Source organism: Pan troglodytes, chromosome 19 (assembly GCF_028858775.2).
Source record: "Pan troglodytes isolate AG18354 chromosome 19, NHGRI_mPanTro3-v2.0_pri, whole genome shotgun sequence".
Taxonomy (NCBI): domain Eukaryota; kingdom Metazoa; phylum Chordata; class Mammalia; order Primates; family Hominidae; genus Pan; species Pan troglodytes.
Window position 1 is genome coordinate 76810874 of NC_072417.2, and position 17732 is coordinate 76828605.

General features: G+C 49.7%; 1 protein-coding gene across 7 annotated transcripts in view; it reads left to right on the forward strand.

Moving 5' to 3' along the window:
* MAP3K3 (mitogen-activated protein kinase kinase kinase 3) overlaps nt 1-16906 on the forward strand; it is a 74359-nt gene extending 57453 nt beyond the window's left edge. For 2 of the 7 annotated variants that reach the window (XM_003315675.6, XM_016932724.4), the window contains 10 exons: nt 2384-2517; nt 6139-6212; nt 9128-9195; nt 9390-9482; nt 10145-10336; nt 10869-11017; nt 11708-11839; nt 12339-12468; nt 12848-13025; nt 14152-16906. In XM_003315675.6, the coding sequence (XP_003315723.4) occupies nt 2384-2517; nt 6139-6212; nt 9128-9195; nt 9390-9482; nt 10145-10336; nt 10869-11017; nt 11708-11839; nt 12339-12468; nt 12848-13025; nt 14152-14380 (1379 nt within the window). In that variant the 3' untranslated portion in view covers nt 14381-16906. The remainder of the gene's footprint in view (nt 1-2383; nt 2518-6138; nt 6213-9127; nt 9196-9389; nt 9483-10144; nt 10337-10868; nt 11018-11707; nt 11840-12338; nt 12469-12847; nt 13026-14151) is intronic. The other 5 variants (XM_016932723.4, XM_016932725.4, XM_016932726.4 and 2 more) reach the window with 4 other exon arrangements.
* Nucleotides 16907-17732: the final 826 nt, after the last annotated feature.

Genomic DNA, 17732 nt, shown 5'->3' on the forward strand with positions numbered 1-17732 from the left:
CTTGAGCACCCTCTGCTGTAGATGCTTAGTCCCTGGTGCACTACCTCTACTTCCAGGTACAGGCTGAGTGCTCCTGGCTCCACATGAGCTTTTTTGTTTTGTCTATGAGACAGGGTCGCACTCCATCACCTATGCTGGAGTGCAGTGGTCCAAACACGGCTCACTGCGGCCTCAACCTCCCAGGCTCAAGCAGTCCTCCTGCCTCAGTCTTCCAAGTAGCTGGGTCCACAAGTGTGCGCCTGGCTAATTTTTAAAATATTTTTTGTAGAGATGGGGTCTCACCATGTTGCCCATGCTGGTCTCAAACTCCTGGCCTCAAGCATTTCTCCTGCCTCTCAAAGTGTCGGGATAATAGGTGTGAGCCACTGCACCTGGCCACACATGAGTTTTTGAGCAATAGGAAATATATATACATATATGTATAAACATGTATACACACACACATACATAAAACGAAAACTGTGTATCTCAGATTTTCCATCTAAAACTGGTCTGGACTAGGGATCTATCATCAAGAAAGGAGAGAAGCCAGGCATGGTGGCACCTGCCTGTAGCTGAAGGGGGAGGATTGCCTGAGCCCAGGAGCTCAAGACTAGCCTGGGCAACAGAGTGAGACCCTGTCTCTGAAACAAAACAAAACAACAAAACAGAATAGAATGAGTCAGGTACTTCCCTAGGTCTCCAGCTACCAAACTTGGTCTCTGTTGCTTCCTTAGCCATTTCCACAGAGCATCTTGCCTGCAGTTCCATTTCAGAAAACCTAGTGCTACAGCCCCTGAACTAGACTGGAGAAACCAACCAGCAAGGAAAGTAACCTGCATTGTTGAGGGATGGTACTACTCTATTCCTGGTGTCTGGGAATTGCTGGGTCGTGGGAGAGAGGTAAGGGGTGGTAGATAAGGGAATGGAGGGCTCTTGTGTCTCTGGTTTTCTAAACAACAGGATAAATTTGTTCCCTTCAGAACAGGAAAAGGGTTCAGGATAAGAGTCTTATGTTTAAGTTTTGAAGCTACAAGAAATATTTGTGTGGGTATAGTTAAAGCTTTTTTTAAACCTTCTGAAAATTGGCTCTTCTGGTTTGTCTGGTGAGCTTAGGAAGGAAAAAAGATGCAAACTTTTGGCCTCATTTTTGTCTTCTCTGATCATGGAAAGCAACACAGCCAGTCAGAAAAAGCTCTTGGGCTAGGAGGAAGGAGGACCTGATTTCTCGGACTCAAAATCCCTTATGGCAGAAAAACATTGCTCAGTGACTTACAAAGTGTGTCATTTGTAAGACTGCACACCTCTGTCATTCACTAACGTTAGGATGATAAACCATTTCATCTTACAAGCTGATGTGGTGAAAGTACCTGTTAATTGGTTTTATAGTCTCTTATCTGTAAAACATAAATAATTGTTTTTGGGTGTTTTGGGTTTTTTTTTTGTTTTTTTTTTTAAGATTTAAGTTCCTTGAGTCTCCGTCTCCTCCTCTGTTAAGTAAAGCAAATGCTTACCTCTCAGGATTGTTGAAAGGATTAAGTGAAGTAACAAATGTAAAAATACCTTGTGGAATGATTGCCACTTAGCAGCCACTCAAAAAATATTTGCCAAACCTCTGTTGTAGAGATGTTGAAAATCAAATGAGGTTAATTACTGTGAATGTGTAACAAAAAGTAAAGCACCACATAAATGCAAGATAATATCATTACTCGGACCAACCTGAGCAACATAGTGAGACCCTGTCTCAATTAAAAAAAAAAAAAAAAAAAGGTAATATCATTACTCATAAGCCAGGAAGTGTGGGAGTGGGTAGGAATGGAGAAGCCTGCCTTTTGATCCTGGCCAGACCATCACGAAGGCCTTTTTACCTGATACAAGTAGAGAACAAATAAGGGGAGACACTGGCTGGGGGAACAGGGCAACAGAGAGAGATGCACAGGTATATTCAGTTACCTTTCCCTGGTCCCCACCCTCAAAATACTGCTTGGACCCAAAACTAAAGAGGACTAAGCTGATGTATTGAGCTGATGGGAGGAAATGGCATTAGTGCTCTAGAGGAAGAGAGAAGGTGACATTATGAAGGAGTAATTATATATAAGAATTTTTTTAAAAGCTAGTCTGATTGCCAGCTAAAATGGTCTCCTAGGGGTCATTCTGGTTTCTGTTTTGTGTCAAGGTTTTTTTGGTCGGATATGCCGTAGTGCCTGCTCCATCTCTGGAGTTTGTTTCCTATTAGGAAGGGACTTTGTTTGCCTGAGGGAGCTGGCACATGCTGGACGTTGGTGCCATGACCCATCTGAGTCACATTCCTGACCTCTAGGGCCTAATAGTTGGCCCCATGCCTGCTCCTCTTGGGCCACACACCCTGGGCTCTGTTGTTGAAAGTCTCCTTTATGTGCTCTAGGCTCCCAGAACCCTGGCCGAAGCTCACCTCCCCCTGGCTATGTTCCTGAGCGGCAGCAGCACATTGCCCGGCAGGGGTCCTACACCAGCATCAACAGTGAGGGGGAGTTCATCCCAGAGACCAGCGAGCAGTGCGTGAGTATAGGGGGGCTGGGATATGCCTGTGGCCTGTATCAGCAGACCAAGGTCATAACAAGGGGTTCTCAGTAGTCACAGTGCAGAAGTGAGGGACATGAACCCCATTTGAAAGCTCTTTTATAAACCAGGCCTGCCCAAATATGGATTGTCCCTTTTTAAGTGCCAAATAACAATTTCTGCCAAAGATGGGATCTAAAGGATCTAAACTACATAGTTTCCTTGTTGTTGGGTGAGGATTTAACAGATTTTTCTTCATCGTGGTCCTCTCATTGTTCCTACAGGCAGGCACCACCACGCCCAGCTCATTTCAGTAGTGTTTTAACATACGACTGGTTCTAAAGTGACAGGTTATGTTTTTCATTGGATATATTTTAGTTTTGCTGTTTCTTGATGAAAGGTAAGGAGTAAACCATATCAAAATTACACTGTAGGATTGGTTAGGCTGATCATTTATGATGGTAGACAGTTGTATTAGTTATCTATTGCTCCATAACAAATTACCACAAACCTAGAGGCTTAAAACAATATACATTTATCATTTCCCAATTTCCCTGGGTAAGGAGTCCAGGCATGACTCAAATGGGTCCTCTGCTGAGGGTCACACAAGACTGCGATCAAGGTGTCAGCCAGGCTGCCTGCCTTTCTTGAGTTTGAGGCTCTTTTCTAAGCTCAGATGGTTGTTGCCAGAATTCAGTTTTTGTGGCTGTAGGACTGTGGTTCCTCTTTTCTTCTGAATGTCACCCAAGGGCTTCTCTGAGTTCCCTTCCTAGAGGCCACCTGCAGTTCCTTGCCATGGGGCCCTCTCACAACATGGCAGCTTCTTCAAGGCCAGCAGGAGAATCTTTTGCTCCAATCTGCAAAGATGGAGTCATAAAACATCACATAATCATAGGAATGAATATTCTATCCTCTTTGCCATAGTCTATTGGCTAGATGCACGTCACAGGTTCTACTTGCACTAAAGGGAAAGGCAGTTCATTGGGACTAATTGGAAGAGGGAGCAATCACCTTAGGGTGTGTCTACCACAGTGGCTCAGCCATTTTAGTGGCTAGCTTTTAAATTGGTGGCTTACTTGATGCAAATGGCAATTTGGCTTAGTGAACTCACCAAGCGTGAGATCTCCAGCTTCATTCTGGTCTTTTCAATAAACTTGCTTTGATGTAAAAGAAAAGGCTGCTCTTACACTTTCTGGGATTTGGCCTGAGAAGGGGAAATTTCTTAAGGGGAAAATGTCCAACAGAAGGGCCTGTGCTGTCACATGGGAGATCTTACAAAAAGCTGATTCTTGTAACTTTTCTTTCATTATTCAAACTATGTAGGCTATGAGAAGCCCTTTGTACTCTTCTTCCTTCTATACTCCTGCCTTCCAGATAAATTCATGTTTGGAGTAGTGACCTGGAGTGCCATTAGCTGCAGATTTCCTTTTTGGGCATTTTACTGACCATCCTTTCTGGTTTCTCTAACCAGGGTACTTCTGGACATCAGCTGTTCTAGGGGTGACTTGGGTGTAAAATCCCAGAGATTGCAGATGAGCTTGATTGCCCTCAGTCTGTGTCCCTCGCCATGGTCCTATACTCTGCCCCCTTCACTTTTGTACTTTGCCTGCATGGCCCTGGAAGGCATGGGAGGATTTGACTCCCAGTGAGGACAGACTTTTAGAAAGAGGCCAAGGAAGGCAGTGGTTGGGGATTGGCAAGGTCCTCCCCCAGCGCCTGCCTCTTTAGCTGAAGAGAATTGCTCCTGGTAACAGGCCATTTGAGATCAATCTACTTAACAGGAACGAACACTGCATAGTATGTAATAAAAGAATATTCCAGTGTGACTTTACTGAAAAGTGAAAATATGATAAGTTTTGTTTTTTCTTTAATCAGGTTTAAGCAATAATTGCATCTATTTACTAATTTTTAGAATGAGCAAAGCATGATTCATGTTAATTTTTTGGCCTAATTTTTCCAACAAAAATTATGTCAGTCCGGTCGCAGTGGCTCATAGCTGTAATCCCAGCACGTTGGGAGGCCAAGGCAGGAGGATTGCTTGAGGTCAGGAGTTCAAGACCAGCCTGGGCAACATAGCAAAACCCTGTCTCTACAAAAAAAAAAAAAAATTTAATTAGCTGGGCATAGTGGCACACCTGCCTGTAGTCCCAGCTACTCGGGAGGCTGAGGTGGGAGGATCACTTGAGCCCAGGCTGCAGTGAATTGCACTCCAGCTTAGGTGACAGAATGAGACCCTGTCTCGAACAACAGCACCAACAACAAAATGCTAGCACAATGTAACGTCCTTCACTCCCTGCTTGACTTCTAACCATAAAGAACGTCATTTTTTACAAGAGTGTTCACAGGACTCAGCAGTTTTCCCCAAGGCCTCTTGTGAATCTTTGGTATTCTTCCTCCACCACACCTGCCATGTTATTTATTTGTCCATTTTGTCTTTATCTGTTAACTAGTCTAAATTTGCCAAATATGCATCTGATGGATTTAAAGCAATTCTCTCCCATATTGGTTTCATCCACTTTGGCTATCCTATATCCTTAGCAACATTTGCAGTTTTACTTTGCAATTAATTTGCCTTGATTGGCAGATTTTAAAAAATCATGTGTGACAACATGACTTAAAGCATTTGAAATTATGGGTGGGGATGGACCCTAGTATTAAATGGGAAAAAATATTTGAGTTGGAAACTAATTTTATGGAGGTCGTTAGTGAATTTTCATAATTCTGATACTTTGTTTCCCTATGTAATTTTTTAAAATTAATTAAAAAAATATTTAAACAGAAACAAGGTCTCACTATGTTGCCCAGGCTGGTCTTGAACTCCTGAGTGCAAGTGATCCTTCCCTCTCAGGCTCCCAAAGTGCTAGGATTACAGGCATGAGCCACCAAGTCTGGCCCCTATGTAATGTTTAATGTTGGAGCTCGGATAATGAATATTCTGAAATTGAAGACCCCACCCCAACTTTTGTGCAGAGAAAATGAAAGGGAGGACCCTTCAGGACATTGATTGGAGAAAAAGGGATTCCAAAGGCCTTTTGTTGCTGCATTTGACCAGGGGCCAGAGAAATATTTTATTATATTTAGATATCTATTACCTCTGCATTGGACCAGGAACTGGGACATTTTTGTTCTGGTATCAGCTGTGCACTAACTAGTTTTATGACTTTAGACAAGTCTCCTAACCTTTCTAGGCCTGTAGTGCTCATCTGTGAAATGAGGCAATCCTTGTCTTTGTAAATTATAAATTATGGAGTGTAAACAGAAGCATTAAGGTCCCACCTGAACTCACTGGAAGGCTCAGCAGGGTAGTACCATCTCCAGCGCCAGGCTCCAGTGTTAATGAGCCAAGAACATGCCAACAAGAAAAGCAGAGCCTCTGCTTTGCTCTCGTGCCAGAGCTCCTTGGGATGCCAGCCAAGCATTTTTCTCCCTCCTGGAAACTTGCCTTTCAAACTAAGGGGGAGGATGGTACCTTTCTAACTATTCTTCCCATTGCATGGGGAGAAAAAGGACACTTTCATATTTTGACAAAAAGGCCCATTTGCTGGCCCTTACCATAAAGCCTGGGTCACTGGGGGGAATTGGGGCTGGGGGTGTGGCTTCATTGTTTGACTTGCCTTACAGATGCTGGATCCCCTGAGCAGTGCAGAAAATTCCTTGTCTGGAAGCTGCCAATCCTTGGACAGGTCAGCAGACAGGTATGGGACTGTGGGTGGTTTGGAGGGTAATGCATAGGCATTTTTGGAATTGATGGGTTGAGGAAGAAGAGTTAGCTCTGCAGGCCCAGGGTTAAAACATCATGCTTCTAGGAAAAGCCTTCTCCTTAATTTCCCAAACACCACGAGAATGTTATGATGGCATAATTAAATGAATGTAATAATAGCTCATAAAATAGCAGCTTATTTGTTGTTCTAAGTGCTTTACATGTTTTGACTTTCCATATAATATATGCCGCTTTCGTACTTTTGGCCTCACTGCTGTGATCTGAACTGAGAAGGAGTGGACTGTCAGTGTTTTAGGGGGAAAACTGAATTCTCATCCATTGTTTTACCATCATTTTTTATTCCAAGTGTTTTTGGTGGAGTAAGAAACTGAAACCCAAAAACAGAATATCCAGAATGCCTAGTGTACCATGCCACCTGCTTGGTGTATATCTTCTTCTTACACTTTGGGAGGAAACAAGTGGTGTCCTTTACATACCAAATCGCAAAGGTATGTTTGGAGAGGCCTTGGCACTGATCTTGCCACTCCCTCGCCTCTGCCTCATTATGCCCAAGAACTCTTTTGATCACGTCTGTCTGGGCTTAGGACTGTGGTCAGAGGCTATGGAAAAGGTTTGGGGATTTTTTTACTTTGTGTAACTGATTAATTGTTCATTTGGGTAGTGATATTATGACTATGGCTAAATTTGCATTGTCTTGCCTAATAGACCTGAGCACTGATGAGCACTGTCTTCCCTTTAGATATCATAGAATACAGTCATGGTTACTTGGTTTCCAATGTGTAGCCTTGTTTGGGGCTTGCTTTCCAACCAGGGGAGTAAGAAGGCACAGGCAAGAGTGCCAGGGCTTGCTGTCATAGACTGAGGGCTCTGCCAAGACAGGGATTGACTCTGGCTTTGGATTATCTCCTAAGCTTTGGAGGGGAAAGGGGAGAGAAGAGGACTACAGAAGGTCTAGTAGTTGGGAAATGAGGGGGCAGCCCCCTTGTGCCACTGCCTTAAGAGTTTCAAACCTGTGGCCCCCGCAAAAGGCCAATAAGCACTATTGTGTAAGGGAAAGGGCCATTCAGGTGGGTGCTGGGAAAGATAGCTAAATTTACCCGCCTCTCTATTCTTGGGTTTTTTCCTCTGTGCCTGCAGTACTTTGTTTTCTTCTCATTGTGAATGACCTGGACTTATTTCCTTGAGGTCCAGCCTGACTTGGGCTCAGGGCTTTCATCTTCCCTTCACGGGATCTGGGAAAGGGCATGAGATCTGGAGCCAGACAAACCTAGATCCAGTCCCAGCTCCACCAAATATTAGTTGAATGGCTTCAGACAAGTCTTTTAACCTCTCTATTCCTGAATTTCCCCATCTCCAAAATGGGATGGTGATGATTAAGGTGAAAGAAAGATGCCTGGTTTAGCAGCAAGAACATAGACTTTGGGTTCATAGACCTGGATTTAAAGTCTGGCCTTGAGGCACCGTGGCTCACGCCTGTAATCCCAGCACTTTGGGAAGCTGAGGCACGCAGATCACCTGAGGTCAGGAGTTTGAGACCAGCCTGACCAGCATAGCGAAACCCCGTCTCTACTAAAAATGAAAAAAAAAAAGCCAGGCGCGGTGGCTCCTGCCTGTAATCCCAGCCCTTTGGGAGGCTGAGGTGGGCGGATCATGAGGTCAGGAGTTCGAGACCAGCCTGGCCAACATAGTGAAACCCTGTCTCTACTAAAAAATACAAAAAAAAAAAAAAAAAAAAGCTGGGCGTGGTGGCAGGCGCCGTAATCCCAGCTCCTTGGGAGGCTGAGGCAGGAGAATTGCTTGAACCCAGGAGGCGGAGGTTGCAGTGAACCCAGATCGCCCCATTGCACTCCAGTCTGGGCAACAGTGTGAGATTCCGTCTCGAAAAAAAAAAAAAAAAAAAAAAATTAGCTGGGCATGGTGGCACGTGCCTGTAGTCCCAGCTACTTGGGAGGCTGAGGCAGGAGAATAGCTTGAACCCAGGAGGTGGAGGTTGCAGTGAGCCAAGATCGCGCCACTGCACTCCAGCCTGGGCGACAGAGCAAGACTCCATCTTAAAAAAAAAAAAGTCTGGGGCTGGGCGCGGTGGCTCATGCCTGTAGTCCCAGCATTTTGGGAGGCCGAGGCGGGTGGATCACAAGGTCAAGAGATCGAGACCATCTTGGCCAGTGGCGCGTGCCTGTAGTCCCAGCTACTCGGGAGGCTGAGGCAGGAGAATCGCTTGAACCCGCGAGGTTGAGGTTGCGGTGAGCTGAGATGCTACGGCACTCCAGCCCGGCAGCAGAGCGAGACTCCATCTCAAAAAAAAAAAAGTCTGGCCCTGTCTTCCTAGCTTTATCTTTGAGCATATAAATAGGACTGTGTGTGCCTAATCTGTAGGGGTGTCTGTGAAGACAGAAACAGCCTAGCTGCTCATCAAGTGGATCTGCTATTATGTTATTTTTATTATATGGTGTATTTGCTACCTCACAGCGTTCTGAGGATTAAATGAGAAAAAGCTCACTTTAGAAAATAGGTAAGAAAGCAGCAACCTATCAACGATGATGCTGTGGCTGTTTTTATTACTGCCCTGGGCAAAGGATTCTCTTGGAGCTCTTTGCCTGTTACAGAGGTGGGAAGAAAGGCCAAGGAGGGAGAGGGCTGTGCAGCCAGGCTGGAGTTGGGTCAGATGGGGGAGATTTACCACTCAGGGTGCTGTCAAATTTGGGTCACAGACTAGTGAAGGGAGGGTGGAGAAAGCAGGAGCTGGGCTCAGAAAAGGGCTATTTCCCGCAAAATCTGCTTCCCCCACCTAATGCTGTGGCAGGGGTTAGAAAGGGAGACTGCCTGGACGCCCTGCTTGGTTGCTGTGGAAGTGTGTGGGAGTCTGTTTTTTCTTTTTGTTTTCTCCAGCCCATCCTTCCGGAAATCACGAATGTCCCGTGCCCAGAGCTTCCCTGACAACAGACAGGAATACTCAGGTGAGTTCCACAGAGCCTGGGTGGGTAATGCAGGGTGTCTGGGTGGGGCCTCAGGTGGCTCTGCTTCGACTTTTCTGAGTCAGTAGCTCTCCTTGGGCTTGCTGCTTTGAGGTCTCAGGTGCCTTGGGGACTTGGGGGCTTAAGTGGCTCACATTGACCTACCCAGAAGCCAGTGATTCTCCTGTCTTACTCAGATCGGGAAACTCAGCTTTATGACAAAGGGGTCAAAGGTGGAACCTACCCCCGGCGCTACCACGTGTCTGTGCACCACAAGGACTACAGTGATGGTGAGTTCTTCTTCACCTGCTCCCTGCTGGCTGCCTCAAGAAAGGACAAGTTGCCATGAGGAGGGTGGGTTCATCCATGAAGTGCCTGTATTTTCCTTCATTCCTGAGGATTTGTGACCCAGACTTGAGGCATGGGAGACAGGAAAAAAACAAAAACAAAAACAGGGAAGATAGTATTTGTAGACCAGATGCTGCCACTGGGAACTCTGACCTTGCTTGAAGCCAGTGGTGTGCTCCAGGGGCACCATCTCTCCCATGTCCTCTTCTGCCCCACAGCAGCAGGTGGCCTGGGCCCTGTAGAGGGGTAAGGAGTAGGATACAAGGAAATCAGTGCCTTCGGGTGTGGCTTGGCCTTGCAAGCAATTGGGAGCCTGTTGGCCAGCCATACACCTTCCCTTTGGCCAGATCTCCCTGAACCAGACTACTTCCTAATTTCTGCTTTTGTCCTGATTCTTGGAGTGCTTGGGACAGCAGCCTCTGTGGAATGAGTCAGGTGGGAGTGCGGACAGGATGGGCTGGAGCTGGTATTATCTATCACTTCTGGCTGAAACCTGGTTTGTATATTCCGCCTTGTAGCCCGGGGTGTCTCAGACCTGGTTTGTACGTTCCGCCTCGTAGCCTGGGGTGTGACTTGCTCTACTCTGGCCCTTGCACCCTTTCAGGCAGAAGAACATTTCCCCGAATACGGCGTCATCAAGGCAACTTGTTCACCCTGGTGCCCTCCAGCCGCTCCCTGAGCACAAATGGCGAGAACATGGGTCTGGCTGTGCAATACCTGGACCCCCGTGGGCGCCTGCGGAGTGCGGACAGCGAGAATGCCCTCTCTGTGCAGGAGAGGAATGTGCCAACCAAGTGTGAGGAGCTGTCCCTGGCTAGGAGGAGACTGCCCAGGTGGTCTCAGACAAGCTACGGGGGCAAACAGCTGGGCCCCTGGGACCCTTAGGCTCAGCAGGTGGTGGCTTTGGCCCAAATGCACCACACGGGATAAGCCTTGGAGTGTCTGAAGCCTGGCTCCACTATTGTGTGACAAGCCTCTTCTCCTCTCTGATCTTTAGTTTTTCCATGTTTAAACTAGGGAAGAGCACACCCTTCATCCCTGCCATATTAAGATATTTAGGGGCTTTGGAAGGAAATGCATTTGATCAATGCAGAAGAGCATTTAACCATGACTTCAGCCAATCCTCTGCTTCTTAGGACTCTCACTTCAGGTCCGAGTGACTAGGGCACTGGGCTTGCTCCGGATTGTGGTGGAGATGCTCTACTAAGAGATGATGTGATGGTGCTGGGTGAGGGGGAGCCTGAGCCAGAGACCCTGTTCCTGGAGAATGAATGGGATATTCATAAATAATGTACACAAAGTAACTCTTTCCTTCTGCTCTCCTGTAGCTCCCAGTGCCCCCATCAACTGGCGCCGGGGAAAGCTCCTGGGCCAGGGTGCCTTCGGCAGGGTCTATTTGTGCTATGACGTGGACACGGGACGTGAACTTGCTTCCAAGCAGGTCCAATTTGATCCAGACAGTCCTGAGACAAGCAAGGTACACTTAACCCGTGGTCTGACTTCCAGTTCCCTCCTTTCAACAAAAATGCCTCTCTTACCACACAGAGTAGTTGCTTGAGATGCTGTAGGTTGCTTCCTCTGTCATTCTTCCCAAACTCCCTTTCTGTCCATCCTGGTCCCAGCCACAGGGTGAAAGGACTGTGGTCTGAAGAGCACCAAGCACCTGGCGGGGAGGGATTGGGTGTAAGGAACTAAGCTGATGCCAAAGTACCAAGTAACCCAAACTGAGAGGTGATGACCTGTGACACAGAGGGGACTCCCTCCCCTAGACAAGTATCTCTCCCCAGCTCTCAGCCCAGGAAGGAGCTGTGGGGCTCCTTCACTTGGTCCAGCTCTAGAGGAGGAATCATATGGCCTGTCTTTGCAGTTCAGCTTTCAACATCGCTTATACTTCAAGTTCTGTGGACAAACAGCAGTTACCTTAACTAAGCACCCACAGCCCCTTCTCCCACCTCCCTGCCTCCTTCCACCCATGGGAGTGCCACCATCCCAAGGCCTGCCCAGCATTGTGGCCAAGAGCTAGACAGTTAAGAGAGTCCCCCTTTTCTCCAACTGCAGTTCCCAAGGCAGATCCCTGTGAGGCCACTAACTAGGGCAAGCTGAGCTGAACCCAGGCGGGCAGAACTAGGGCCCTGAGAGCTGAGGCGACCACTGACCCCTCCCCTAGGAGGTGAGTGCTCTGGAGTGCGAGATCCAGTTGCTAAAGAACTTGCAGCATGAGCGCATCGTGCAGTACTATGGCTGTCTGCGGGACCGCGCTGAGAAGACCCTGACCATCTTCATGGAGTACATGCCAGGGGTACGTGCCCCTTGAATGCATGTGAGACACACACAAAAGAGGGCCTGACCTGGGGGCTGGGGCCTGCAGGAGCGGGGTCACCTTGGATAGGAGTTTGAACACCTGAGGCTCCAGAGGCCCAGAGGAGCAAAGTGAGGTGATGGTGGGACTTGGAATCAGGAGGGCCCTGCCTCAGGTTGCAGTGGGAGTATGAGATGACAGCTGTCCTAGGTCCAGCACTCCCCTGAGGCATGCAGGGCTGGCCCACTGTCCAGTAAATGCAGCCTTCATCTGGAGCAGAGAGGCCTCCCTGCTCCTGGATTTGGGTGGCGCTCTGCTTGAGAAGGACTTGTGGTACTCTCTTTTCCAAACTGCCTGACAGCTCCTGGCAAAATGCCCTGCCCAGCCAAATAGGAATTGAACAAATCACTCCTTTGCTGCCATGCTGGGGGCTGGAATGGGCTTGCCCCTCCACCAGCCCTCCCCTGAGGGGACTCCTCTGACTTCTTGTGGCCTCCAGGGCTCGGTGAAAGACCAGTTGAAGGCTTACGGTGCTCTGACAGAGAGCGTGACCCGAAAGTACACGCGGCAGATCCTGGAGGGCATGTCCTACCTGCACAGCAACATGATTGTTCACCGGGACATTAAGGGTGAGCAGGGCCAGGATACATGGAGTCCCCAGGACCTGGGTTCAAGTCTACCATTGAGTGCCTGCAGGGGCCAATCACTTAACCATTCTGAACTTTCTGAAAAGTGGGACCCCAGTTGTTTCCCTGAGGAACTGGTGAGATTGGTTGAGCAATATGAGAGAATATTGCCAAGTTCCCTCTACATGTGGGCCTTGGAGATGGTCATTTTGTGCGGTAGATCTGAGACTCCCCTTCGCTAAATCCTTTGCCCTCTGCAGTTCATATCTAATTCAGTGGTAGCCCTGCCCTCTCCAGCAGCTCTCAGTGACCTGGGGGTGGGGAGGATGGGAGAAAATGCAAGAGGGTCCAGGGTTGCAGCCTCTGCCCTTTCATGCCTCAGGAGCCAACATCCTCCGAGACTCTGCTGGGAATGTAAAGCTGGGGGACTTTGGGGCCAGCAAACGCCTGCAGACGATCTGTATGTCGGGGACGGGCATGCGCTCCGTCACTGGCACACCCTACTGGATGAGCCCTGAGGTGATCAGCGGCGAGGGCTATGGAAGGAAAGCAGACGTGTGGTGAGCACTGGGACATGCAGAACCCATTCTTCCACCCAGGCCATAGTGGCCCCCCATTAGAAACACACCCTGGGGACTTTGTGGTGTGGCAGGAGGGAGTGTGCCCAGGGCCCAGGCTGCAGTGTGTGCAAGGGTATTATTGGGTGCAGTAGCACACACACCACATGGGTGGTGCTCAAAGCACACTCCATTAGAGCTGGGAACTTAGGCCATGGAAAACATCCCTCATGTTTGCTAAATCTCTTAAGGAAGCAGGATCCACTCTGAAGGCCTGAAGGCCTGGACCAGTCTCTCAACAGGAGCAGGCTTCTGTCCCTTCTAGCACTCAAGACAGTTTGCACTTGCTTGACATAACCTTGTGTCTATCCTCTGAAATGGCCCCTAAGTCAGGAGAGCTTCTCCCCTTGGAAAGCTATTGTGGTGGGCTGAATAATGGCCCCCCCAAAGATGTCCACTGCCTAATCCCTGGATCTGTAAATGTGATTGTATATAGCAAAGGGCCTTTGCAGATAGGATTAGGTTAAGGGTTTTGAGATGGATGGATTATCCTGGATTAAGGGTCCTTACAGAAGGGTCTCAAGAGGTCAGAGTGGCTAATAGGAGGTGAGACAATGAAAGCAAGAGGTTGGAGTAATACAAGGAGGGGACCATGAGCCACGAAATGCAGGTGGCCTCTAGAACCCAGGAAAGGCAAGGAAACAGGTTCTCCCCTCAGAGCCTCTGACAGGAACCAGCCCTGCCGCCACCTTGACTTTAGCCCTGTGAGACTGATTTTAGACCTCTGACCTTCAGAACTGTAAGATGATACATTTGTGTTGTTTTCCTGCCTCTAAGTTTGTGGTCATTTGTTAAGAGCAGCTATGGGTAGCTAATACAGTTATTGTAGAGTTCTTTCTGTCAAGGCTAAGTGATTCTCTTTTTCCTAATTTCAAGAAGTACCCAGGTGTGTGGTGAGTGTAGGTCCATGAAGCCCACGTGGACAGACATCCAAGCTGAGGTATCCCTCAGCTTGGCCTGTCCTGCACCTCAGCATGCTGTGAGAAAGGCGCCTCTTTCTGCAGTGGTGGGCAGGACAGCTGGGAGTCCAGGGCTGGCTGAGGGGTGACATGGGGTTCTCTCTTTCCAGGAGCCTGGGCTGCACTGTGGTGGAGATGCTGACAGAGAAACCACCGTGGGCAGAGTATGAAGCTATGGCTGCCATCTTCAAGATTGCCACCCAGCCCACCAATCCTCAGCTGCCCTCCCACATCTCTGAACATGGCCGGGACTTCCTGAGGCGCATTTTTGTGGAGGCTCGCCAGAGACCTTCAGCTGAGGAGCTGCTCACACACCACTTTGCACAGCTCATGTACTGAGCTCTCACGGCCACACAGCTGCCGGTCGCCCTTTGCTGCATGGCAGGGGGCTGCTGCTGGGCTCAGTGAAGTTGCTGCTTCTCCCAGGCAAGGCTGTGGACCATGGAGTGGCAGCCCAGCCAGCGTCGGTCTGTGCCCCTTCCGCCACTGGGGCTCAGAGCCGGGGTGGGGTGGCTGCAGCCTCAGGACTGGGAGCCCCCAGCCTGTCAGATCCAGGAGCTCCAGTGTCCTGAGCTCAGCGTGGAGGGGTAGGGGCTGGGAACAGTGTGCAAGGCAGCCGTGGGCCCCACCCTCGGGGATGTGTCCTGACACTGCAATTGGCACCGAAGCCCAGAGGGTCTGGGGGCACAAGACTGACGCCAGGGTATGAAGAGTGTTATTTTCATTCAAAGTGTTATTTTGTTTTTCCTTCCAATGTCTGGAGACCACCAGGGCATCTCTGGGCTGGATGAGCTCCCACAAGCCTGAGGGAAAGGCCAGCACTCGCTAGCAGTGGCAGGCAGAGGCCCAGGCTGCCGTCCCCTAGAGTCCCAGGTTGGCTCTGCCAGTCCTGTCCTTTACCAAAGATGAATGAAGCAAATGTCATGCTGCCTTATTCAGGGAAGGAGGAGCCTGTCCTGCCTGTGGCCATGACCCTGCCTCTCCCAGGCAGGGGCCCGCGATGTGGAACTGCTGCCACTGAGGGGGGATCCAGTTTTGTCAATGCAGTTGTCTCTGTTTTACAAGTTGGAGTCACTCTTATGCTGTACCCAGTTTCTAAACTGGAGACTGTGTGTGCCCTCTGGGCTCTGAGTACCCCTGCTTTGGGCTTGGGCCTAGGCTGCATTGGAAAGGGCTGAAGGTTGTGGCCTTTGTGCTCCTGGCCCAGCCTTTGTTCCCCACTGGAGCAGAAGGAGATGGACGACACGGTGGGGGCATCTGGCCCGGCCAGTGCCCTGATCCCAGAGAGCCCGAGGTGTCTCAGGCTGCCTGAGTCGTGACCTGCTAGGCCAGAGCCCACTCCGTCTGGTAGAAGGGAAAGCCCATGTGCTACCACCAGCTGTGTCCAAAACCGCCAGCTCTGTTCTTCCTCAGCCAGCCTCGCCCATCCCCTTGAGGTCTCAGCCCCTTTCCCTTGTAGCTCCTCCCCTGGAGGGGGAATGGCAGCAGGGGTTGGGGAAACAGCATCTCCAAGCAGCTTAGAGTTGGCCATATTTACCTCAGCCTGGGCGCTGGTCCTTTCTTCCGGCCCCTCCCCTCCAAAATGTGCCTATTGCTAGAGCTCCTCCCTCTCAACACCCAGTTTCCTTGGGAGTTGTCATTAAAGGAAAAAAAAAAAAAAAAAAAAAGCCAGTGCCCAGGGATGGGCATCTCCAGGGAGCTGGGGATTAGTGCCAGGCAGCCCTGCCAGCCATGCCTACATCCCCATGGGCACAGAACAAGCCAAAGCCTTCGTTGTATGTTGACGATGCACTTTTATGAATGTAGTTTCTATCGCTGTTTTTAGCCTTTTCACATCATGTAATGTGAGGCCTTGTACTTGTTAATTTATATCTCAGATCATATTTGATGGTTTTTATATATATCAATTCTAGACTGTTACAGGTGACGGACGCCTCAAGAGAGAGAAGAGAAAATGAAAGCAGCTGGTTTTGCAGAAGTGTGTGTCGCATGCGCCAGTTGGGCCTGGACCCTCCTGTGTCCATCCCTGTTCCCCCAGGGGCTCTATCAGCCCCTGTACCCCACACTGCCCTCTGAAGACAGCACAGGCTCCTGCTTCCACCTCGGCCCTTGCCCAGGGTGGGGCCTGGCCCTCATCTTGACCAAAGCTGCTGTGTGGCAGCTAGGCCTCTCTACGACCCCATCTTGGTGGCTGCACACTCTTCCTGGCCCGCACCCCCATCCCCAGTCCCTGTTCCCCAAGAGGATACAGAGCACAGTGCTGGCTGACTCAACTGTGCGTCCCAGGTTCAGGGTCTTACAGAGCTCCACCCCCTGGGGTCTTACCTCACTGGGAATGTGTTTTGAAAATGAATTTGAAGACAAGCCAACAAACCCTGCACTCCAAAAAAGCAAAACAGACCCTAATTTTTTTGTGCCAAAAACTGTGGACATGCTGGCTCAGCATCCTCAGGACCAAGTTGTTGCTTAATTTATTGTTTTTTAATAACTAATCCAGATAAAAAGTTGTGGGGCTTCAGGGTGACCTGGGCCCAAAGGTTCTGAAGGGCAGTTCCTGGCAGCCCCAGGCTTGCTGTGGGAAGGGGCCGTGCCGTCACTTTCTCATCATTCCATGGGGTGTGTCTGCCTGGGCCAACTCTGCATGGAGAGGCCAGGGCTGGGGACAGTCCGCACTCTGCCACCCTCCTGCCCCTTCCACCCACCCCAGCTCTATGTCTGTGTCTGAATTGTGGATCGTGCAGCCATGGTTATTGTGGAACTGTGGAACCTGCAGCCATAGTTATTTGACTATATCTTGACCGAGGGCTTGCAGTGCAAAGCCAGGCCAGTGTTGCGCATTACTTACAATAAAAGGGATCATTTATATCAGAGGGGTCCTGTGGCAGTGCTTTCAGTTGTGGGGGGTGGAGGTAGGTTTTTGCTTAGCAGGGGCCAGGTATGGTGCCTGGCAACGAGCCTGGGCCTTTCAAGCAGAAGAGAACTTGACTCCAAGTAGAGGGGTCCTGGGGTGACCTGGCTGATACCACTGTCAGTCCAGAGGTGTCTGCCCCTTTCCTCCAGTTGCCCCTCCAGGAGCTCCACTGGGGTGGTCCCAACAGGGCTGATTTACCAGGGTGGCACTGCTGGCCCTCACAACCTGAACGTCACCAGTGGCTGAGTTCCCGGAGCTTTCATGATATTTGGTAGGGTCTTCCTGGCCCAGAGGACTTCCTTCAGTCCCATCTTTGCAGGGCAGGGGTCAGGTGTCTCCAAGAGCCACCTCTCCAGTACCCCCTTGTGGTCATCTGCTACTGTTGCTTAACCGAACCAAGATGATCCTTGCCATCTGAGACCTCTGGTGCAGGAAGTTGGCCTGCCCTGAGAGGCTCTGAGGCGCTCACTTCACACTTGGGAGGACCCAGGCCTGGGGCACCATCTCTGCTGAGTATTCGCTCTGCTCCCTCGAGGAGCAGTGCCTGCCTCAGCATAGTGACGTATGTGACACTGGAGCCTGTGGCCCAGCTCCCTGCCCTGTTCCACGGGGAGGCCACTTAGGAACTCAGGCAGGTGTATGGTGTGGTGGCAGCAAACCCTCCAGGAGTCTCTGTTCTCATCGATCCCATGTCTGGAGACATCAGGAAGTTGAATCTGGAGCAGGACAACCCAGACTTCTGCCTGTGTCCCACTGGGGCGCCCTCAGGTCCTCCCAACT